General features: G+C 39.0%; 1 protein-coding gene across 1 annotated transcript; it reads left to right on the top strand.

The window, feature by feature from the left end:
- The first annotated feature begins 1,240 nt into the window (after nucleotides 1-1,240).
- On the top strand, nucleotides 1,241-24,417 carry slc6a2 (solute carrier family 6 member 2). Its single transcript, XM_071489690.1, has 15 exons — nucleotides 1,241-1,352; nucleotides 1,773-2,244; nucleotides 4,037-4,168; nucleotides 5,598-5,835; nucleotides 11,839-11,977; nucleotides 12,280-12,414; nucleotides 13,083-13,186; nucleotides 15,000-15,124; nucleotides 15,315-15,427; nucleotides 17,226-17,354; nucleotides 18,209-18,308; nucleotides 19,062-19,162; nucleotides 20,711-20,878; nucleotides 22,195-22,266; nucleotides 22,555-24,417. Exons 2-15 carry the CDS (start codon nucleotides 1,953-1,955, stop codon nucleotides 22,576-22,578), a joined length of 1,872 nt encoding a protein of 623 aa, XP_071345791.1. The 5' UTR covers nucleotides 1,241-1,352; nucleotides 1,773-1,952; the 3' UTR covers nucleotides 22,579-24,417.
- The last annotated feature ends 1,018 nt before the right edge of the window (nucleotides 24,418-25,435 follow it).

The raw sequence follows: 25,435 nt of genomic DNA on the forward strand, positions 1-25,435 counted from the left end.
TCATTAGCTTCTCATCCTAATGTGGACATGGGAGAGCCCAAACCTTCAGGCAGAGCGAGAGGTGAGGTCTTTGGAACTGTTCACAGCCAGAAGAGGGAATCCAAGATGATCAAAGTAAAAGGTGAAGGGTGATACAATTTTGCCTTGAGCAGCCCTGTACACCTTCATGGATACAGCATCAGTTCCTTTCTTATTGTCTATCCTCGATGTTCTTAGCGTCAGTTTCCATGAAATTGCATATACCACTATACATCACTTGTGCCTTATTTAAAGAAACCCACTTGTTGAATGTACAACATCACACAAGTACAGGTTTAGAAATACAATCAACATCATGATAGATGAAAGATTTGTTTATTCTTAGCTCAGCAGGTAACCTGAAATAACATATTCAAATGTACCTGACAATACAAAACAAAGTGCAGAAGAATACAACTAATTCAGTAAGAAAACATCAGTAATAACACATTATCCTTCCTTGTTACCTGGTCCTCTGCTTTACCATCGCTGCAGTTATTCAATCTTCACAAAAAAAACGCCCAAAACCAGCCCTATTAGGGTTTTATAAAAACAAGCACTGGAGAGCAAAGAGGACATTCATTGACTTTAATGGGATGAACTGATCAACCATATCTAATAGAAATCATTGCCCCTGGCAAAAGCTGCTGTAGAATTGAATTACACATGGAACACAATGCTTTTACTGCTTCTTAGAAAACTGTAATTCAATCTGTTTAGTACAGAGAAGAAACAGATAAAGTCTAAATTAAAACATTAGAAAAGTTTTGTGGTAAGTGAAATTCAAATACTCAAATGTGAAGCTGAAGGTAAAGGGATCCTATGTCTCTTGCAAACCCTTAAATCCAAGCTCCAATCTGAGACACAAAGACAGAGTCTGTCCTTTTTTCCCCACATCCTAACATGGAAAAACCTCTTCTTCAAATAAATAAACATGCCCAAAGCTTATAGAGTTTAAATCAAGTTTTTTTCTGAACACAGTATTTGATTTATAGAGGAGGTAAGTGGCCATATCATGTACCACTCTGCATGGATTAATTTTAAAACCACTGTACTCCCGGCTGACTCTTCCTCTGTCAAGTCAGAAGCAGATGCACAACTTTATGGGAACTTGAGCTCATCATGCCAAGTCAACATCAAACAGGAGAGAAAGTGTTCAATTATAAAAAATCACGTGGAAGAGAGAGAGGTCACCGACTTAAAAGCTCGCATTTTATATAGTCTCTGCTGGAGAAGGCGAGTCTTGTAGTTCCTTCAGGATGGGCAGTCTTCCCTCAGATGCATCTGGACAACAGCAGCATCGGGTCATGGAGAAGTGTCCTTAACTTTACCAAGTACGGAGGAAAGCCTTTTACTCCCAGGGCTTTAAATTGCTTTAGCAACGGTGACATATTCAGATAACAATTGATCTTTCTCATTATCCTTATGGGTAATGTTTTAGGTAATTGTTGATTGTTCAGCAAACAATGCGCATAGTGCGTGCCGTGACGTAGAGAGGAATTGGCTCTGAAGTGTCTTTCACTTGACACCTGCTACTGCTGTGCATCAGTCTACAGATACAATGTTTCATCTTAATGCTGTACTTGTATTAGTGGCACACATACATTAGGTCTGTCTGCTGTAGGAGCAACAATGTCATATATTCCCCGTTGTCGGTCTTAACCAGTGCCTCTCGCTGTGCGTTACTATTTTGAAACTTTACGCACAAACACCAAACCTCTCCAAACTCTCTGTTTCTCTTCCCCCCTCTCCAGCTCATGCATGCGGAGGTCTCAGCTGTAGTTTCGGAGGAGAACGCTCGTTTATCCGGGTTTTGTCAACGGAATTGCCGTCCTTATTCAAGCTCACCGACTCAGACCATCAGCTCCGCCAGAACCCGCAGGGGGCCGTGAGAGCGCCGGGCCAGCGTGGGCTTCGTACGCACCGCAGAGAAGATGAATATCCAGGTTTTGCCAGAACACAAGCTCTCGTCGGTGGCCCCGCTGAAACAGTGCAATGTGGAGAAAAAGGAGGTAGAACTGATACTGGTGAAGGACCAGAATGGCGTCCAGTACACCAGTTCCTCCATCATTCCCACCCCTGGCCACCGCGCAGGTCCTCCCGGATCCGAGGAGGACCGAGAAACTTGGGGCAAGAAAATAGACTTTCTCCTGTCAGTCATTGGCTTCGCGGTGGACCTTGCCAATGTTTGGAGATTTCCTTACTTGTGCTACAAAAATGGAGGAGGTGAGTAAACCGTGTATTTACTGATGGATAAATGCGCGTGGGGAGATGCTTAAACATTTTGAGCGGTCACAAAACTTGTCATGGCATGCCGCCAGGTTCAGAGACCAAATCCTTGTTGTAATGTAAGAAAAAGACAAGGGATAAAATGGGTCGCCAGGTAGATTGCAGGTTGTAGTAAGTCTCCACTGTATTGTATTGTTTCCATTTCTGTCCAGTCTTATTTTATTCAGGCGTCAGGTGCCAACGCGTTTCTATTTTTATTTTCAAATGTTTCAAAAATGTGTCGAAACTTAAGTCTTACTAAGTAAATGCCACAGCATTGTAATCTTAGATTAGATTTCAGTTATTTTGCTCTGTTGTTGTTCTAATTTTAGTTCCTTTAATCTCCTTGAATCAGCGTTTTAATAGTCCCAGGTGTATTGTTGAGGAAGTGCATTTAGCCTTCATGATGAAGGAAATACCTCATTTCATCCAGTCATGCATATGAAAAAAGATACTGAGTAAAACATCTACTTCTTAACTGTACCATGTGAGGCAGTCAGATACAAAAATGTGTCAATATCTCCTGGAAGATCCACACTTTGTTGCTGAATATACATTTTAAATATCATGCGAGATTTATTTGTAAATATATAATTACTGGTGTCCAGGCTCATGGTTACTCTGCAGCTCTGGACATAAGATAAACACCATGATAACTAGTATAGGAAACTGGTGCACTGCAGTGAGCGGGGGAAAGTAGTACAGTGTGTTTACCTGAATCACTAAAAACAGGTTGTTTTCCCGTCAATGTGTTTCCTTTAAATGTTTCAAAAATAGGGCAAAACTGTCTTAATAAACCAATTAGATTATTTTAAAACTGCTTTAATGTTGTGCCACTTTTAGTTCTTTAAATCCCATAAGAAGCAGTTCAGCCTCATAATGAAGAACAGGATTCCCTTTATAAAGGTATGTAGATGTGTAAAGCCCCTGATCTCTTTATGATACGTTTCAGCATCCACTTGCAGATGATTTGAATTATTTTTGATGAAAGCTGTTTTAAATATATGATTTAAAATAGACTGCGAGGTTGTATTTGCTTGGACGAAGTTAAAACTTGAAAACAATTGTCTGAGCTCTGGGTTACTTTGTGAGTCTGAATGCAAGAGAGCGACAGATTGCCAATGAGCACTGTTTTCAAACCTATTGAACACTGAAGCTGCAGTGTAGTAAGAGAGAGAGAAAAAAGTACAGTGTGTGTGGTTGAATCAACAAAGGACGGTTGTAAACAGTGTTGTTTTACCTTCAACACTCATGACAACAGAGGGCTCACTAGAAGGTGAGCTCTGTCCTCTGTTTGCCTGCGTGTCCATTCATGAGGTGAAAATCAACATGTTGTGCTCAGTGCCCCAAAGGGTCGACTCCACCGCTGGCCTGTCAATCATATTGGCCCTCAGCAAAATGTATTCATTACTGTAGATAATGTGTCATTTGTGATGGACAATGTCAAGAACAATTCAATTATGAGAGGTCATTTCCTTGTTGGTGGATGTGCTGCTGAGGCACAGCATGAAAATAGCTGTGAGCCTTCCTGCTTATATGGTGTGTTGTTTTTCCAAGAATGTCAAGCCCCTACCAACACCACTTTTTCTTTTTTTTTTGGGTATTTTGTTTTATCTAACACTTATTTTTAGATTGAGCACCTATCCTCAAGCATATATTTTTATTTTACTGTATGTATGTATGCAAGGTCTTAGGTGAAGAATGCTGAAGTGTAAACGTAATGTAATTATTCCTGTCTTTCTTTCTTCAGGGGCCTTTTTGATCCCTTACATTCTTTTCTTGGTCATTGCGGGGATGCCATTGTTCTACATGGAGCTTGCCTTGGGCCAGTATAACAGGGAAGGGGCAGCTACAGTTTGGAAAATATGCCCTGTCTTTAAAGGTGAACTATGACACAAACACAATACACACACATGAACCTGTGTGTCTGTTTACTTCAGACTCTCTTTAACTTAAACTGTGCTGCTTAATGCTTAATGCTTTGTCATACTCTTTTTTTATTTTCTTCAGTGTCTTGCCCTTTCATTTCATCCCTCTGGTCTTGTCCTTTCACCTTCATAGGTTCAGAAGTGTCACTTGTAACTAATCTCTCTGTCATATCTCATGCATTTTTTTTCATATAAATTTTGCTCTGCTTGTACTTGCAACCTTCTACCCCTGTCTATGTTCATGAAAATGTCAGTTTCAAATGAATGAAACAAAACCAAACCAGGATAGTCTCCATGGCGCACTGACGAACACGGCTGGAGTCAATTTAGCCGAAAGTCAGTCATTCATATTCAGCTGAAACACAACCAAAAATCTCAAATGAGACAGGATCTAAAATGTTGTTCATTACAGAGAAAAGCTTACTGACATGGAATTATGTTGTGACAACTTTAAACTCAAGCTTACACTAGGTTAATTACAGCGACCAGGCACTAACAGGGTCAACATGTATCTCTAAAACTATAGTACACATTTTTCATACTTTATAGTCTCTTATTCAACAGATTATTTTTTGATATTATCAGATAAGCACCTCTGTCTGCACTGTTGAATCGGCACCAGTCACTGCTTTTGTTGGCTCCAGCGCTGAGGAGGGTTTGTTATCTTCCTGCCTAGAATGAGTGGGTGATGGGTTTATGGACTTCTCTGTTTTCATGTGAGGACATTACATTCCAGAGGAGACAAAACAGCACATCCCAGAATATATCAAGAAAAACTGTGGGAAGAATGCATTAACACCCGCTGGATGTGTGTGTATTTTGAGAGGTTGGATAAATGGTGTTTATCAGCATGTATCCTGCACCACACCACAACAACCGTTTAGCCATTTAACATTTACAATATTGTATAGAACTTAGCTAAAAATGATTTTTTTTTTTATCTTAAATATTTATAACACAGGTGGCAGTGGGAGATGTTCTCAGAGATGTAGCTTCTGACAAATGCTCATGAAGTTAATATTACACAATGAGCTGCTTTAGTTTATCAATCTATACCTGCTATTTGTTGAGTACACCACCAATTCTTGTGTGATGCATCTGCTTTTTCCACAGTTAAGTGCAGTTAACTTCATGGTGGGATGCAGCATGTATTTATTCAAATGATCTGGAAACAGTTCACATTATGATACCTATATTAACAGCTGACAATACATGAACTATGGTCACTTCTAACAAGTATGCCTGTCAAGTGAATTTACACGAGGCTGATGTTCCTCTCAAACATTGAAAATAAACTAGTGTTGTACAGATACTGTAGGTGTATAACATCATATGAGCCATCATTTTGTTTCTAACCCTCACCAATAACTCTGTGATCCGCAGGTGTGGGCTATACTGTGATCCTCATAGCCCTCTATGTAGGCTTCTACTACAATGTCATTATTGCCTGGTCCCTCCACTACCTGTTCTCCTCCATGGCCAGCGAGCTGCCATGGCTCAAATGTGGCAACATCTGGAACAGTCAGAACTGCACTGACCCAAAAGCCATCAACGGATCCATCCTTGGCAATGGAACTTCTTACGCCAAGTACAAGATCACCCCAGCAGCAGAGTACTATGAGTAAGTGACATCAGAAAGTCATTTATCAGATAGCAACTTCTGTTGCTTCCATGCAACTTTCTGGCAATGCTGTTATTAAGACAGACTACAGTTACAGCTGAAGATACAGCTGAATGGAGATCATTTAAAAGTCAGGTGTCACAATGCAGTGATCTAACTCACTGTTACGTGGATAGATGTTATACTGATTAAATCATGACAGTATTTTCATGATTGCAGAAAGATCAAAGTAAATGTAGCCACTGTCTTCCTATGACTGGCCTTGGATATTTTGTTCACTGTCTATTTCATTTAGGCAGTTGTGACTGATACGATGTGGCTGAGTTGGTATTGAATACAGTCCACCCAGCAACATCACATGGAGGTGATGCTTTCTTGTTTTGTGACTGTTGTTTGGATTAGCACAGTATGTCTACCACATGGAACTGCTATCCACATGAAGAGTTTGACCAGTCACTGAAACATGAGTAGAGTTCTCCAAAATTATCCAGCCACAACTGTTTGCACTACAAAAGGTGTATACATAAGACAATTCAAATGTGCTCCTTGAAGTGCATGAAAAAAGCTCTGTCTGTTTATACTTCAAAGACAGCCAGTTCTCCCCAGCCTCTGGGAAGACTGACTGTGCAGCCCAGAGGAAGTCTGTGAAATGACTTGGACAATACAAGACACATACTAAGCATGACGTACTGAATACATTGAGCATACCACCTGGCCAATAATCCAGCTTGCTAAAGTTCCTCTCCCACTCTGCCGAGCTGCAGTGTCTCACGCAGTATGTTTATTTAATCTGTATCCCTGGATATATTTCAACTCCCAGGAGCCCTGAAACTTGATGTGTTCTAAGTAAACTCTTTTACTTATCTTGAGGAGGTCAGCCACGTGAATTACTACAGACCTTCAAAAAAGTGATGCAACATCACTCAAATAGTGAACCTAATCCGTAAAATCAGGAGGCACAGCACATATTCCTGGTGGACTGTTAGGCTACACTTAAATCATGGGAAGAAAAACAGTAGATGTACGTAGACAGACACTTACTTACTTAGAGACCAGTAGACTTACTTACTTCAAGACAGATCTTGCACGGGGTTAAGCTCTGCAGGGGACAATAAATCCTCCTTCTTACAGCTAGCTTTGAGTGCAGGAGCAATGCCAAAGCACAGCATGAGGGAGTGAGGCCAACTGAGTCAACAATGCTCTTGTTTGACTTCTTACAACCGTTTTACATCCACAAACCCCTTAGAGCCTCCAAATACCACTAAAATTCAACAGTAACACAAACTGGATAATGGAACATTATTTCAGTTTTACACCTAAGCTGATGTGCTTTGCTAGTTTTAGGAGTCTGGGTGCAAAAAACAGTATATCCAGTATTATTATTAAGCTTATATTGTAGCTCATGAGTTACCTTCAAAATGGCATTGTGCCATAAAAACAGCAAGACACAAACATTGTATTGTATTGGAGAAATAAGATTTTTATATTTATATTTTTTCATGTCTATGACATGTTCAGCTTCAGCCTATATACAGAGACTATTGTGTAAGATCAGTTTTACGTAATATTGCTGGTATGATGTCACAATGACTGTCAACAGGTCTTTTATCTGTCTTTTCTGCAAGACATGCGCGTCACATGTGAAAAATAGGCAAGATGTTGAATCTCTAGATCACGCAACAGAGCTACAAAGGCAGGCAGTGTGTCTACTCTAATCTGTTAACATGGGTGCCGAAATGAAAACAAAGATGTTCCGCAGCCACCACGCACATGCGATGCATCCAGTGTGTCTCCGGCCTCAGTCGCATCTGACGGAGCCTTTGAAATAAGAGAGCCTTGTTGCGCTATTGTGATGCAATCAGTCTTCAAAACAGCCCCAGAAGAATGTGGCTTCACAGCTTGTAACTTCTACACATTTCTTCATGAACTTTAAACATAAATCATATTCTGATTTCACCCTTAAATTTATTCTCTAAAAGTTATTTAATACAAGTTAAAGTTTACACCATGTGGCTATTTGTGTCACTGAAAAATGAAAAAATGAAGCTGGCGTAATTTTAACATCACATGTAAGAATTGATCAATAATACAGTATAAAACTCAATATGACCTGCCATGATGTGGGTAATACAAAAGTGAATTTTTCAATTCATGTGACAGGGCCTGTTTGGAAGACGGGGGCTATGTGAGGACAGGCAAAAACATGGCCTCTGCCAAAAAACTGACCTGGAAACAAATGATCTGGGCATTTCTTTGTGATTAATTTGATGACTTGTGCAGCATCGAGAGATGAAAGAAACCTCCCAGATGTTAAACGTTAAAATCACAGCATCATGTCAATTAACTTTACAGAATGAGGTCCATTGCTTGAAAGCATACAAATCATGACACAGTTGGAAATGAGCTTTCAGGGCTCTTAAGCTGCTCGTCGGAGGGTCGCACAGCTCTGAAAACCTGCTCTCCCCCAACGCCTCCCTGACATCGGGATCAGGAGGGTTGTGTCCAACAATTTTGGTAACTTTCTGAAACTGACAAACCAACACTCACATCCAATAAGCAAGGTCTGAACTGTACACAGCTATTTTTGTCCCTTGTGACATGTACAGCTGAGTCTCTGTAAATTTTCAGGAATAGAAACTACTTTATTTTAACTTTACCTTTATAATAGTAATAATATGTAGTTTTACTTATTCATAAAGCATTTTATGACCGAAGCATAAAGGTTAAACGCATTTCTCAAACTCTGGATGAACATATGAACTAAAGTTCAAATTGAAAAAAAAAAGGACAGAAATTTAAATGGACACCGACAAAAATACCAACTCATTTCATTAGCACACATCCACATCCTGTCTCCTTTTTGGAGCTAGCCTGAAGCAACCACGTCTGATTTCATGTCAAGGATAACTAGACTTGATAAATAGCTCTCATTTAAACTAAAAGATCTAATTACATAGACACTTGAGAAGATTGTTTTCACTTCAGTCTCACACGCAATTTAACATATTTGTTGAAATACTTACTTTTAAACAAAAAGGAGAGAATAATTTGTAATTAATTAAGTAAATTGGGTTGAAATTAGATAGAGTTCCTCAGCTGTGTTTTGATACTCAGGTCTATAGTCTCTTTTATTTATTTATTTTTCTCATGCCCTGTTTCTCATTCTGTAACCAACATTAAGATTGGAATGCAGGCAATAGTGTGCCAGCCTCAAGTATACAAAGACCAACTAATGGCAGCACTGAGTGTGAGGATAACAGCATAACCAGCTCATGGAGTGACAGAAAGAATAAATGTGTTTAGAGTAACAGGGCCAAAGGGATCTGGACTGATGTTATAGTGACCATTTACTGGCAGTGCACTATCAATACTATCAGATGAACAAGCAGCACTAGGGGCATTACAGCACAGCACCAGACTCTCAAGTTTCTCTCATCAAATAAGCTGATGTCCTCACACCGCTATCTGTGTCCCCAGAGACCTTATAGCTTTGAATTTATTATCAGCCAAAAGATAAATGAATGCTAAGGAGGACTTTCACAGATCCTGTGGTCCCTATGGGTTGTATGTCAGGACATACTTTAGTCCATGTGTTCCTGGGGTTTTTTGTGTTGAGCTGTTGTGTAAGCAACCTGAGTATCAGATCCTAATCCAGTTCCGCTGTTTATCCACCCATAACATCACATGCCAACTAAATTGAATCTTTCTTGAGGAAAGTCTTTGGACAAATCTGAAGGGAACAAAAGTGCTTTTAAATGTTTTACTGCAGCACATTGATGTCCAAATAAAATACAACCTCCTCTAAGTGTTTCTCAACTCTGGAGAGACATCTCAGAATTTAAAACATCACATAGTCTGTCTTTGTTGTTGGATTCATGTTTGCCCATCATGAATCCTGGACAGACAGATCTTTTTATCTGCTGAGGGCTTGTGGCCTTGTGAGACCATTTCACATAGCATTGTTTAAGCCTCAAAGCTGTCTTACCCGATGTTTGTGAACAGTTATAATATAAAGAAAGATTTTAAACTGTGTTAGTGATTTGAAATGGAAACAAGGAGCTGCTGACAACTGCGAATGGCCAACCATGGCCAGTGTTGGTCACTTTTATCATTCAAAACGTGCGAGCAATGAAGCAATGAACATGTAGTACCTGTCATGGGCTCAAAGATGCTTTGTCGTCAACAGAAAATGGTACTCCATTATGTACTCTTCAGGCACACCCATTATTTTTCCTTACTGCCAGTGGTGTTAATGGATACTTCATTTGGAAAATAGTTTCTGTCCTACCCTAAAAATTACCTCTCGAACAATGCTTTTGGTTTGTATTGGTGTAATTTGCCAAATCTTAATGGCTGTTTTGATGGAATGGAAACACAAATGTACAAAATTAGTTTCCTGATGTAGTTCTTAAGTTCCATTCATGACATTCTTAAAAGTTAATGGCCTTACTTGGTATAAGTGCGTGCTGTGACCTGTTTAACCTAGGTTAAGCTCTCCTATTTACATGGCTTATCTTGCTTGCTTGACCCATACATAAACAAAAATGTAACAAAGACAATTTGTGAGTGTGTCTATCCACGTGCAGCCCCCTTTTAGCCTCTGACAGAAACCTGGCAATCTCACTGTGGCTTCTTGTAAATCATAAAATGTCACTTTTACATTTTCTGTTAACAATGGATATAATGTATATTATATGGCTATAATGTGGTAATTAGTCGATTTCATAGCTGTGGGTAGGTGTATTTTATTTAGCTTTGGACGGAATAGCTGTTTCATCGTGTTTCCAGTCTTAATCTCAGCTTGGATAACCTTGTCTAGATGCACTTAATATACGTATGAGATTGGTTACTAATGTCTCATCTTAATCTGACAGAAAGCAAGTAAGCATATTCTGAAAATGTTGAACTACTCCTTTAAACATACTGTACCCTCATGTATAAAGTAGACGTTCTGTGGCAGTGCTCTTTAAATGAGCTCAACCTCGTTTTGAGAAGACACGTTAAGTAAACTGGAGCCTTTACCGTCACCAGATGACAGCAGCTTTTGACCAAAGTCCAGCGGCCAGAACAATTGTATGTAATGTATGAACTTCGCTCCTATCCTCCTATTGTAAACTGGGGTTGTATGCTTCCTTCCCCCTAGTCAGAGCAGACATTTCAAGAATGAGCTTGCACCTGGAAACAATATTTAGCCTGGGAAGTTAGAGACAGCATTTGTCTCCCCTTGTTTCATTATGTCATAATAAAACACCTGAACCTTTGAACACTCACCTTGATCAGACAGTAAGCGCTGGGCTATAGGATTGCTGCTAACAGCCAAACAAAGCCAGAGATAATTTTTGACAGTTTAAAAGCATCCGTGTGTTGTGGGGTGAGAGAAAGAAAAGTAGTTAATTCACTTTATAAGCCAGACAACAGATGTCTGTTTCATCCAGCGTTCACAAGGATACATTTACGTTAGGTAAACGATATCTAATCCTCATTAGCATTGAATAACATTGCATTGCATTTGTTGTCAATGATCAGATGTGCTGATGTGATGTAATGGTTGTCCCGAGAGCCTATGTTCCATAGTTCATCTCTCATCTTCACCTCAGGCGCTACAGTGTGGACCGTTTTGTTTAGACTCTCCCAGCCACTGTGGAACCTGGGCTGGCCTGTTTGACAAAATATGTATAAATGTTAAGATCTAGCCAAAAAGAATAACATCCGATAGCACAGGAAAATTACATCACATTATGTCTTTATAACTGATGCGCTTGGAAATACTTTAAATGCACAACTGAGGCACTGATGTTCATTATCAGTATTTATTATTGTCCTATGACTCCTGATGCACAATTTTATTATCTTTTAACAATAACAATCTATCAGCCTATGAATATTCCTAGAGGAATATTTGAAATACTACAGCTGAAAATTAGAGTATGCAGTATATCAAAATTAAAGAAGGCCTGGTTATCATGATGCATTTTTTTTTTTTTTCTGTGTGTCCTTATGCAGACGTGGTGTGCTGCATCTCCATGAGAGTAGGGGTATCCAGGACCTGGGCCTTCCTCGCTGGGAGTTGACCTTGTGTCTGGTTGTGGTGATCTTCATCCTCTACTTCAGCCTGTGGAAAGGTGTCAAGTCCTCAGGAAAGGTACAGGCCTGGACCACCAAACAATGATATCTGATCTTTTCTTGATTATTTTGTCTTTTGAGTTAAAAAAAAGTGAGAAGTTGAGTTATTTTATTATAACGGTAATATCTGTAGAGGAATTTGTAGCTTCTGCTACAGAGACATTTGCACATTATAGAGTAATACAATAAGAGTTTTTTTTTTCTTACTTCACAGTATTAACCACATTCTGTGTCTACTTATTAATAGACTGGTTCAATGAAAAAGGGAAAATGTGACGAATCTTTTCCCCTTTTACATATTTCTTCTGTGTGTTTATTCAGGTGGTGTACATTACAGCTACTATGCCCTACGTGGTCCTTTTTGTGTTGCTGATCAGAGGCATAACTCTACCAGGGTCCATGGACGGCATCAGGGCCTACCTCCACATCGACTTCAAGCGGCTCAACAATCTAGAGGTGAGAGACTATGCTTGTTAGCAAGAATTGGAAATAATTTGCATGGGTTGATATGGGATCACTAGGGAGTAAAAAAAGGGGGGAAGGATTGTTGCTTTGAGTATGAGTGTACCAATGCTGGACATACCTTCAGTTTTGTGTCACTCGTTGACCTATGGTTTTGTGTTAACCTCAGCGACTTCTAGGTCTATCCATCTATCTTGCACTGTACAAGTAACATTTACGTCAGAGTCTATGTGGATTTAGCCCTCAGAAAGCCCTCTTTCTGTGTTACTGTAATTCATTGAGTGGAGTAACTCAAGCTCTTATGGGGGGTTAAAGGCTAAATTCCCACTGGTGCCTCCCATACTAAATGTATATGTAGCATATGAATGAATGTACTGTGTACATGCACACTTAAGATGTTATCTTCCTCTAGCTGAGCTGTTCTACATGTGTTACGGTTGAGAAACACACACACACACACACACACACACACACACACACACACAATTACATACTTAATGCACATGTTTTGCAAAGCAGAAAAAATCTACAGCTAAATGCAAGTGTGTTTTCCAAAGAAAGCCACAAATAATGAAAACCAGCATGTATATTGAAGTCATTCACTGTCTGTGTGGTATTTGAGCCTGGAAAATATGACTTATTTCTCTTTTATTTTGCCGTAGGTGTGGATTGATGCTGCCACCCAGATATTCTACTCACTAGGAGCAGGATTTGGTGTGCTCATTGCATTTGCCAGTTATAACAAATTTGACAACAACTGCTACAGGTAAGAGTTTGCTCTGTATTTGTGATTTTTTGTAGCTCACAGCAACATAACATCCGGGTGTTGTTTGGCAGTCGGCTGTTTCCAACATGTAACTGAATCACAAAGCAGCAGAGGTGATGCTAATCTGGCCAGCTGACCCCAAAGGCCAGGTATTATCAGGAAAGATAAAGTACAGGCCAGGAAGCGTTGCTAGATTATAGCCAAGGGCTGTATGTTGACTGGTTTGTTATAGTGCTGCTCTTCCTCAGAAAAAGCAGGCGTGAGGTTGGATAATCTCTGCCACATTAATATCTTGCAGTGGTGCTGCTTGTGGCATATGCTATTGACAAAACAGCAGTTGTGGCTGTAAATATCAGACAAAACATATCTTGCCATAGTCACACAATATCTCTACAGCAGTTAACTGCAACACACTAACTAAAAAATGAAATGGTTCTTATCAAATGAATAAAATGACCCCCAGTTGGTGAAGTATAATGAAAAGCATCATCACAAAAGCTTCCAAGCTAAATCTAGAGCTGAAGCTAAATCAGTGCTGTGCTATATGTTATGAGCATTAAATATTCAAATCTGAACCAGGTAAAAGGCAACAGCAAGGAAGACCTGGCGATTTTAGAAAAGTACCGAACACAGACTTTTGCTTGAATACCCACTGAGGTCAGTAGCACAGTGGGTGAGCAGCAGTGTGTCCTTCTCCATACTGTTACTAAGAAAATCACATACTGTAAAAGTGTGTCAAACCCCGTAGGTTATTGTACTTAACAAAAACTGAAACTTCAAATAAAACAGATAAAAAAGCTAAAGTTTTAACCAAGTTTAGTTATTTAAATCTAATCTATCTAATTTGATTAAACATTACCAGAGCCTTGTCCAGTACTTGAACTGGGAAGTTTCTACTTGTTAAATAGACAAAAATTCCTTCCTACATTACCACTTTGCCTTATATTTAATATGCTGTGATGAATGTATATGTTTGTCATGTAGACGGTTTACACAGGCTCTTGTGACACATAGCTGGAGTGTGTGTTAGTCTGTGTGTGTGTGTGTGTGTGTGTGTGTGTGTGTGTGTGTGTGTGTGTGTGTGTGTGTGTGTGTGTGTGTGTGTGTAATGTCCTGACCAGACTGAAGAACAGGACTTAATACAAACTAAAGAGGTTCTATCACAACCTGCACACAATACAAAAAGAAAAGAAAGATCAAAGGGAAGAAAATGCTTCATTGAGAGAGTGCTGCTTCCTCATCACAGGAGGCAGCCGAGGTCAAGCTGACCTTGTTCGTTCAGTGAGACGAACAAGGTCTTGTGTTTCTTTCTGGATAAAAACAGAAAGAAACACATATGTGTGGCCACAGAACAACACACTAATCACCGCTCAAACCACCAACCAGGAGCAGAGAACAAAAGCTGCTCATTAACCTGAATATCCCCTCAAAAACGAAGTTTTTGGCTGAGGATCAACTCATGGAAAACTTTAAAGATATCAAGTAACACATGGCCCCATTTTGACTTTACTTATGTGACCCAACAGAATGGAAAATTGGCTTCAACTACCACTTAAATTACTATAAACAGCAGTACTGATTTTAGCAGTGGTTCAACAATTTTAGTAACACACTCAGTGTCATGTTCAGGACAAAAGACTGATACTGACTTAATGGTTTCTGTTAAAACATAAAGTTAGTGAACCCTAAGATAAGCTACAACTGAAAACACAAATGTAGAAAACTGCTTAAGTGGACCTTCAAGGAACTTCAAATGGAAAATGTATGTATAAGGGAGCACTGCTGTAACTTCTTGTGTGTTTTCCTTTTATAGAGACGCTCTCTTGACCAGCACTGTGAACTGCATCACCAGTTTCTTCTCAGGGTTTGCCATCTTCTCTGTGCTTGGATACATGGCTTACAAACATGGGGTGAAAATAGAAGATGTAGCAACAGAGGGTAAGCATATTTTTTTCTCACTTGCTATGATGAAAATGAAATGGAGATAAAAAAATAAATAAAAAATGGTCATGCATACAAACCCCCACCTTGTAAACATGTTGTTTAAGAAGTCCTAACTTTTGTGTATGCCTGTTTCTGTGTGTGTGTGTGTGTGTGTGTGTGTGTGTGTGTGTGTGTGTGTGTGCAGGGGCAGGATTGGTGTTTATCATCTACCCTGAGGCAATTTCTACACTGCCTGGCTCAACATTTTGGGCTATTGTGTTCTTCATCATGTTGCTGACTCTGGGCATCGACAGCTCGGTGAGTCCCAACAACTGTCAAGACTCCTCTATAGAAAATATACATGCATAGATTATGGCAAGATGCACAAATGGTAAACACTTCAAAATTTTGCAGGTAGCATACGGATAAATGCGCAAATACAACTTTAACTGATGAAATATGTTGTACATACATACGTACACCACATACTTGTAAAATGCTGGGTATAGGTCTACATAGTGCTTCAGCCTGCACAAAGGTTCAGACACTGATGAAATGTGTTTGGTTTTTGAACCAGAGATGGGAAAATCTGTGCTAACTTTACTGTGCATGTACAGAACAGAACCGACACTATGTATGCCAAGGCTGCTTGGTAATGATAGTAATGATATCCGTGTATCATGTTGTAAGACTTTCTTAACTGGGTTCCCCATTTAACTTGACATTGATTGGAAAATGCTGTTCATTGCACATTGACTGTGCAAGTGCGTTTCTGAGAAACATATTTTTAATCAAAGCACCATTTTGCTTTGATGAGGTGAGATTAACATGACTAATAATGTGAATAATTAGTCTGCTATGACGTGGAAATAACATAGTAGAATGTTTCCTGAATCGAGGCTACTACATAAAAATGTCAAGCATTTTGTTTTGTTTTCTTGTTTACACTTTACCTCCTGGCAGTAGTCTTTATAATTATTACAACTCAGGTTCTGAGTCATGTCACAATATGCTGCAACAGTAACATAAATAAACATGCAGGCTGACTTTAATACTTAATACGTTTTATACAACTACATAATACCAGTGACCAGTTTCATATTTGAGGTGTCTGTTTGCCAACTGCTCAGTGAGCCCAAATAATAAAGTGGATGATAAAGGGCACCCTCGTCCAGCTCCTCTATTGAGTGTAAAACTGCAAACCAATTTGATTCTTGATGACTGATGTAATGTGGACAAGTTGTAGAATTTAAGTAATAAAAGTAAACATGGATAAACTATGTTTAATTGTCTGCAGCAACAAAAACTTCCTTCTCTGACATTTCAAAAGCCCTAAGCACTAATTTAACCAAACATCCTCACAATGACTCACTCAGATGCTAAATAAACAAAGACCAGTTAAACCACCCCCTATCTGTCAGCAGACGTCCAACAGTAATTAAGTCATTCTTTCAAATCATTTTGATGAAGACCACATCCGTATGACATAAGCTAATATAATAGTTATGTGTACTTAATTGTATCATATCTTCTATTGTTACCCTTGTACTGTTATGGTGAGATAGGACCAAAGACACATTTCCAACCCTGACTGGATAAAAGAGTTCTCTTCTATTCAATTTGTCAAAATTGAAAGCAAGTAATCGCTAAATGACCAAGTTAACTGTAACTTTCGTTGGATATTAAAAAGTTACATTTACCCATGCCAATCTGAGTTGAAGACATTATGGTACATTTAGTATTGTACATCAAAAATGACATTTTCATTCACTTTCTCTAAATGCACATATGCAGTAATGTACAGTGATGTATAGTTTTTTAGAAATACCTTTCACAGATACATCTAAGATGTACACTGTTATTAAATGAGTGTTGTTGTACTATTTTTGACTAATATTTCTTGTTATTGATGACTGCATAATAAAGTATTTATACTCTGTGTAGTTTAGTAAATAAGTTAAATATACAGTACTGTATGTATCAGCATACTTAAGCATACTTTCAAAGTGCAGCGATCACAAATTGTCCTGTCATTTTGATCTAGTGATCTACATGAATCTACAGATCTAAAGGGATTTCTGAGTGTCCTGTCTCTGTCTCTGTCTGTGTCCATTAGATGGGTGGCATGGAGGCAGTCATCACAGGCCTGACTGATGATTTTAAGATCCTCAAGAGAAACAGGAAACTCTTCACCTTCGCCACAGCCTTTGGAACCTTCCTGGTTGCCCTGTTTTGCATTACTAATGTCAGTATCATGTGTTGTAGTGTGGTAATGTTACACCCAACTCCTGAATGAACATGTACATGTCAATGTCCAACTTTCAACATAATGCTGGCTGATGTAATTAGAAAAATCTGGCTTTGCACACTCATTCAGCCATGATGCTGAATGTGTACAAATACAGTGCATAGAAGAAATAGTACCGACTTGGCTGTTTGACATATTGTTTTAAAATATATGAATTTAGTAATATACTTTAAGTAGGGAGATTCTGCAGTGTGACAATAGAATAAATATGAGATTTCAACTATTTGTCGCCACAAACTAAAGTAGTACTAAAGTCTCATATCACGTCATCACAAAAATTACTTAAACATATCAAAGAACGCTTTCAAACGAGCTGTTACATCACACTCTGGTAAAGAATTGGAATTGAATTAAAGCTGTGTTCAAGGAGCTAATGATTATTTTTCTCTGCAGTCACTATTCATTCACATGGTATCAGCACGAAGGAGAAACACTCACTGATTTCAGAAATACAGACACTGGAAGACAGGGAGAGATGTTAGTGATTCACATGGTTTTCTTCCCTTAAATCAAATCAATAGATTTATTGAAAAAGTGAATGATGTCTTTCCCATGCTAGTTCTCTGGCACAAGATACAGATTGTACCACTCAGGATACAAATCATGTGAGGCTTGAGGTCAACTCTACAAAGTGTAAACAAGTGTATACATATTATGACTGAGAGACCATTGCTTATTGTCAACATACACAAGTCCACTTATCTTCAAGGGTGAAGATTTATACACCACACACGCACGCATGCACGCGAGCGCACACACACTAAATTCTCTGTTTCTTTCCCTCTGTGTAGGGTGGCATCTATGTGCTGACCTTGTTAGATAAGTATGCAGCAGGGACCTCTATACTGTTTGGTGTGTTGGTCGAGGCCATTGGCGTGTCGTGGTTTTATGGTAAGTAATTCAGTACTACTTTTTCTAAGATTACTACTTTTATATTATGAACATTTTCTTCCCACTACAAATGACATAGGCAACATGTGTCATTTTGTAATGACATTGCAAGTTGAAACTGAAACATCTCAGCCATAAAAATAACAACAACAACAACAACAAAAAAAACTGTAAATATAATCAGAAATTCAGTTTTAGTGATTGCAACTTACATGATATATTCAGTGTCACTTTTTCTGGAACAAACAGCAAAATGTGATGCATGTAATAACCTGTTGGCTTTATCTCCGTTCATGCAGTATCCAAGGGAATGTAACAAAGGACACATTATAAGACTGTATGCTGGAAAACATCGCAGACCCATTGTATCTAAACTATCTGCTCACAGTCACAAAGAAACAAATGGAAGAAACCTTGAGGTGCCCTATGTCAATAGGGCAAATCATCCCATGGCAGGCAAACCAGCCCAAAAACAATAAATATGGATATCATACAGCATGGCAATCTTGATACGATAATGAAGCTAATAGGTCAAAGACACATGATGCATTATGTCAGCCCAGATCAGCCTAGAAAAAAATATCAGTGAACTACAAGGGTGTAGACCATCATGTGTTCCATTCCCTTCTACTGTCCAGTGAGACTACATACTTGGTATGAAGAACTTGCTGTAGCCAGCTCTGGTTGAATGTTGAATGTGTCTAACTTTACTCCCCACAGTAAACTCTCTTGTGTAACGTGTGCTCTCTCCAGGTGTGGACCGCTTCAGCGAAGATATTGAGCGAATGATGGGCTTTAAGCCAGGACTCTACTGGAGGTTGTGCTGGAAATTTGTCAGCCCAGCTTTTCTTCTGGTGAGTGAAATAAAGAACCTTAAAGTAGCTACATTTAGGGCTGGTTTCCTGAACAGGAACAATGTAGCGTAAAGTGTCAGGAAAAGTCCAGTAACTGTCATTCATAAATGCTCACCAGCTGTATGACAGTATCATTCACTCCAGCATGCTGTAGATATGTAGTTCATGTGTCAGTGTTACAGTGCTGGCACACACACAGATTTAACACAGAAACAGATTTTTATTTCCATACCTATCAGAATCAAGAGCATTCAAATAATAGTTTGGGCAGCACACAGGAAAATAGACAGAGGCCCGTACTGAATCATCAGCAGTGCTGCCTCTGGCTTGTTCCAGAGGGAGGGAGGAGGACAGTTTGAACCAGGTGTGCCTCCTGGTGAATTTCTCACTGGCCGGTAAAATAAGTAGCTTTTGACTCCAAATGCATTAGAGGAAACACATGGCTGAGTTCACTGTTGTCCACGGGTGGGTGTAGAAAGCCATGTGCTTCCTTTAATATAAATGTTTGTTGACATCCTCCTTTGGACAACAGTGGAAATGTGCACTAATGAGGGGAATTGGTCATTCCACATTGTACACATCCTTAACAAAAATTGCCAGTTTAATGGAGTGCAGCAACTACAAGTGTTGTCTTTGCAGAGTTTTCATCATGTACCATTGTACTAACAGCAAAGGAGATGTGCAAAGTTATTGAGAAAATAATGATCACATGACCACACCTTACTTTCAGATTCCGCCTCATCTAGCCTTTTTCACGTAGCATCCATGGATGGTTGTGCACTTATATGAATGAAAATACCTAGTGTATGTATGCACTCAATGCCGATGTGCACATGCAAATGTGCTTTGTGCTGGACAGTGTGTAAAAATAAGGTCCTACAAATCTGAAGTCTAATGTTGTGGCCCATACAAGTCCTGCTGCTTCTAACACTCAACTAGACCAAAATGGTTTGAATGAATTTATTGACGGACAGTTGTCTTCTGAGCCCTACATTCATGTTAGCAGGACTAAACATGTTTGTATCAACATTTCTTACTTATGGACAAAACACTTTGGCCTTAACAAAGTTGACATTTTACATTGCCAAAGTGAACTGCTATGGGCTTAGTTCAAGAAAAAGTCAAGAAAAAGAGTGGTATACTGACCTCTCCATGATACATGACATTGAAATGATGTTTCCAAGGGACAGAGTGCAGGTTCTGCAGCCATGAATTTAGTATAGAATAGGTGAATCAGGTTACAGAAAGGGAGAAGAGATTATTACAGCATACACAGATGCCTAACTCAATTCAGTTTCATGAATGAAAACTTTCAATTACATTACAAAGGGACTTTAATAAGGGATGTCTGTTCTGATTAAGATGTTTTGGTTCTTGACCCGGGTTTCACTGTGTCTGTTTTACTCTTTTATTCATGTTCCCTCAATTTTTCTCTCTCTGTCTGTCTGTCTTTAAGTTTAAAGACTTTGACCATTGCAAACAGCAACACAAATGTAACATGCCACTTCCGTGTCCCCCCACCCCCACCCTTTCTCCTCTCTTTCACAGTTTGTGGTAATAGCCAGTACTTTGACATCGTCAGGCCTGAAGTATGATGAATACACCTTCCCTAACTGGTCCAATGTAATTGGCTGGGGCGTGGCCATGTCCTCCATGCTGTTTGTACCATTATACGCTATTTACAAATTCTTCAGCGTACCAGGAACATTCAAAGAGGTCAGTACCAAAACATGTTTGCCACAAAGGTTGAACAAAAAAATACTTGTAACCTGCTTTCTAAGAGTTTTTTAGTTGATTTTTGAGGAGTCATTGACTTAAATTTCTGTCAAGATGATCACTGAAGCAGAGGGCCTTATGGTAACAACAATTACAACTGACAGAAGAACTTTTTAAGAACAGTTTGCACTGGTACATGGTACAAACAAAACAGGATGTCACACAGTGGAAATGGGCCTTGCATAACAGTAGCCAAATGTAATCAGCAGTAAACAGTACAGTTATGGCTAAAGGGCTTACAGTATGTTCTTCTTTGAAATATCTAGAAAACAAGTATCTGATTTAGGACCAAACGTTCCTCTCTCAACTTGGTGACTCTTCAAAGAATTGAGTTCATGATTGTAATCATCAAAGCACCAGAGAGCTATTTTCATCCCTCAGCAGAGTGAAGTGTCAGCATCACTCTACTGTAACAATTCCCACACCCCTTTGGCATTTCCCATTGGTACTGAGGGTTGAAGGTTCCTCATAGGTTCTCAGGACACATGTTAGTCCTTTAAACTCCTGCCTGTCAAGTTTTGCTGCATCCCCTTCATGATAACCAGTGCAAACATCCCTAAAGTTCTTGATAAGAATTCCTCCTCAGGTTCCAAAAAACATTGGTATCACTAATCTGAGACAAAATCCAAGACTGACCTGTCTGCCTTCCCTCTTACATCTCAAACAGACTGTTTGACTCCCCTAAGAATATGCACATGTGAAAAGTAATTAAAAAAGGAAAGCACCTTATTATCATGTAAGAAATAAGTATTTTAAGAATGTACACTACCGGTCAAAAGTCTTAGACAACGTCCATTTGTCCTCTTTTTATTGGAACTTAAACAGTTCAAGTCCAGTGAATAACTTCAACCGAAAGTTGTAAAGAGTCTTTGGAAAAGAAAAATTTAAGTAATCAAAAACTTAATTTCATTCAAGTTATTTCATTTTTCAGGAATCAAGTAATGCGTTAACTTACAGCTTCTCTGCAGCAATGGAAGTGCAACAATCAAACAATCCCCTTTGTTGATAACTTACAAACCCTCTGTCTGTACAAAGGCAGTTTTAGAATAAAGTGGGTTCCTACGTCTCCTGATGGGAGGACAGTACTGTACTGCAGGAAGTTATGGTGAAAAAATAGAGCTGTTATAAAACTTTTGAGTGGGAATTTACATTGAGATTTATTAAAGGGCCAGTGTGGTTTATGCATGCCTCAAAGATGATACACATGTTGTGAGCTAAGAGTTGAGAATGATGTGTTGTAATTACTTTTTTTGCAGAGGATAGCCTATTGCATCACTCCAGAACATGAACATCATTTGGTGGCTGAAGGAAATGTGCGGCAATTCAAAGTAAGGGCAAATTTTTTGTTCTTTTCTGAGCATGTTAACTTGAACTGGCTGTAAAGCATCCTTTAATCTGGATTTGAACCTGTGAACTCATTCATGCACCATGACTAACTCCTAATGTGTCAAAAAAGACAGCGATAATACTTGTGGCTATATGTCTTTTATTAAAACAAAAGATGAGCATACAACTAACTTCTCTAAATGACAGGAGAGAAACATGCATGAATGAGTGAGCAAAATACATTGACATCTAGACACAAAACATACTGATGGCTTTCTTTTGTTTTCCAGCTCAGTCATTGGTTGGCCATCTGATGACAAATACAAAGAATTCCCTCATCCATCCTCACATCTGGTGTTTGGAGCTCCTGTGTGCCACCAGTGGTCGGAGACATGAAGAGAGCAACAGGCTCCAACCTCTCTCTGCAGTCCCCTTTCCTGTGCGTTTACCACCCAAGGCCTTTGTTGTCAACAGCGGCTTCAAGCACTTTGATTTCAGAGTTATGCTTGTTAATATTTTAAAATAATCCTACAGCTTTGGCTCATAAGGGAGGGGCAACCCATGGGGAAAATCTGCTGTTATTTGCCCATGGACATAATTATGGTTTTTTATATCCTATTTTAGTTATTATTATACTATTTAATTTCTATAGTTTTTGATGTGGGATTCATCTCCTAGAAGGGATAGAAACTAAAATAAAAACCAAAACAGTTCCTTGTCCCTGTGTATTACCATACAGGAGACCAAAACATTTCAATTTTTAAACTTATTTTTGGGCCTGTGCTTATTTATTATTATGTTATTAATATTATTATTGTCACCTGTTGTCACTCTGTTGGCTGAGTGGCTTATTTGTGTCAGTGCCTTATCAAGCGAGACACCCCTTGTTTCTTACATAAAATAAACTGCGTTGACTCAGGAACCCACGAAATCAAACCACAGTGTGTGGATGGGCAAGCTCGGTTTTGGACTTGTCCTTTGATACTCAAGTCAGAGAGCTGGGAGTCAACAGACCATCAAGGTCAAGCTCCTGAGCAAAGAGAAAACAGGCCTGATAAAATGCTTTTGCTTTTATGTCACATTTTGTTACAGAAAAGGGAATATTGCATGCATCAATCCAAAGCTTTAAAAAAATGAGGCAGGCTTCATTCACCTCTTAGCTCTGAAAGGCCAGACTCACAATCACGCCTTAATCTCAAAGACAGATTAAGCCTGAACCTGGTCAGTGTCTGGCTGCTTACTTAAGATGAAGGGGGGAAAATTCAGCAAAACAAATGGCGTAACTGTTACAAACAGTTTTGTGTTATTGTTGTGTGGCTTTTACTTTCCAAATTTTAGTCTGTTCAGTGCTTCTAAGGAATATCTGTGGCTTTTCCTCTGGAGACAGAAAGACAGAGAGAGAGAGGGAGAGAGAGAGAGCGTGTGTACGCGTGTGTGTGTGAGTGTGTGCGCGCGAGCGTGTATTCAGATTTTGTTGCCAGCCATACTGTATCGCTGTTAGAGTACAGTACATGGAAGAGTGACAGCTGTAAAATGTCTCTTTCACTGCACTCTGTATTAACTATTATGTTAAGTGCATGACAACAAACTCATCAACACATCTTGTGATGTTCCTCTTTTTCATCGCCATAGTAATGCCAACATGTTGCTTTAGGAATGTTTTTGATGATCTTCTCCTGTTTTCTCTTTTTTATTTATTGGAATGAAGTTGAAGTTGATTTTTAACCTTGAATCATAACAGAACACCCTTACTGAAAGGAATAAAGCCACAAAGAAAAAAACAAATATATGTGGAATATATAAGAAGATATAAAAATATATAAATATATTCTTTTGTTATATCTAATCTTGTATTTATCAAATTGTTTATAACAAAACGTGAATGTAAAGTATTTTAAACGTAACTCTCCACAGTCATAACATCGTGTTTGATGTATAGCTAAGATGAACTATTTAGAAAAAATATTCTTCAGTGTCACCCTGGGTTACTTTGTCACTGGCAAAGTGAACAAATAGGCCCTGGCTTTCCTGGACTATGTTTACAAAAATACTGTGTACAATACCAATGTCCTGTTGAACGTGAGTGACAACTATCTATGAAAAAGTCTGAAGTATTCACACTATGATAATAAAGAATTTGTTCTACACACAAACTTGATGGCCATGTGTCGTGATTTAACATAATCAACATCATTTTTCAAAGACTTTCTTTGATTTTGTGATCACCTTTGGTGACGTCATTGCTTTGATGTTTATACTATACACACAACAAAATATTAACAGTACTTCACTCCCACATTGTCAAATTCATGATTTGCAGGACCAAAGATATAACATTTTTTATTCCACACATTCTTCTGCCTTGTCAAAACCTGGCACTTACCCATAATGCAAATCTAACTGCTGACAGTTCAGCTGGTGACTTGGGTGTAGTAGCAGCTAATGTCACCTTGAGCATCAAGCAGAGATGAGGAGCAGGCTAGGCCAGCTCAGTTCTGTGTCTTGTGTGAAATGTCAAAACTATATATAAAAAAAAAAAAAAAGCCACACCTGAATCCACCATCACTCCTTTATCCTAAGTCATATGCTGTTAACTTCTAATGGTCATATGGGTAATGCAAATAATATTTACTTTCCAGTCTGAAACAGAGCATTGTTAATAATTGCAATATCACTTTCAATCCTCGTTGTGTAGTAGTTTAGCCCCCCCCCAAAACACACACACACACACACTTTTTCTCTAGCATCAGAAACTTTACTAACTCTGCTTAGTTTTACTGCTGACTGAGGGCTTCTCATTGTGGCTGACTGTGCCTTTCCACTGCCTCTCCCTTTGTTAGCCTGCTGTACCAGTGGCATACGGGCCTTCAGTGTTTATTCTTTGTGCCTTTGCTAGCTAAGCTGCTATTGTTCATGATCCTCTGCTGCACACATGCCAGGTTTCCACATCCATTAATTACTCTTGAAGAGATAACTTCTAAAAACCAATACATAATAGTGTTTTAAACACAGGTTCTGGTTAGGTCTTCTCTGGTTAGAAAAAATCACAGTGTTTATAGCAAGTTATTGGTGGAGATGACCTGGTTTTGACCCCTGTGTAGAGTTGAGACACAGAGTGGGTTAAATAGCCTTGATCCTACCTAAGACACAACCCAACACAAAAGCAGAGAG

This window comes from Trachinotus anak, unplaced genomic scaffold (assembly GCF_046630095.1).
Source record: "Trachinotus anak isolate AG129_WGS33_773 ecotype Australia unplaced genomic scaffold, CSIRO_AGI_Tana_v1 ptg000011l, whole genome shotgun sequence".
Lineage (NCBI taxonomy): Eukaryota > Metazoa > Chordata > Actinopteri > Carangiformes > Carangidae > Trachinotus > Trachinotus anak.

Bases quoted from the DNA above. Each gene is read 5' to 3' on its own strand.
- slc6a2 (XM_071489690.1), top strand. From the start codon at position 1,953: ATGAATATCCAGGTTTTGCCAGAACACAAGCTCTCGTCGGTGGCCCCG. The intron at 15,428-17,225 runs GTGAGTCCCAAC...TGTGTCCATTAG, and splicing joins CTCTGGGCATCGACAGCTCG to ATGGGTGGCATGGAGGCAGT. The intron at 22,267-22,554 runs GTAAGGGCAAAT...TTTGTTTTCCAG, and splicing joins GAAATGTGCGGCAATTCAAA to CTCAGTCATTGGTTGGCCAT.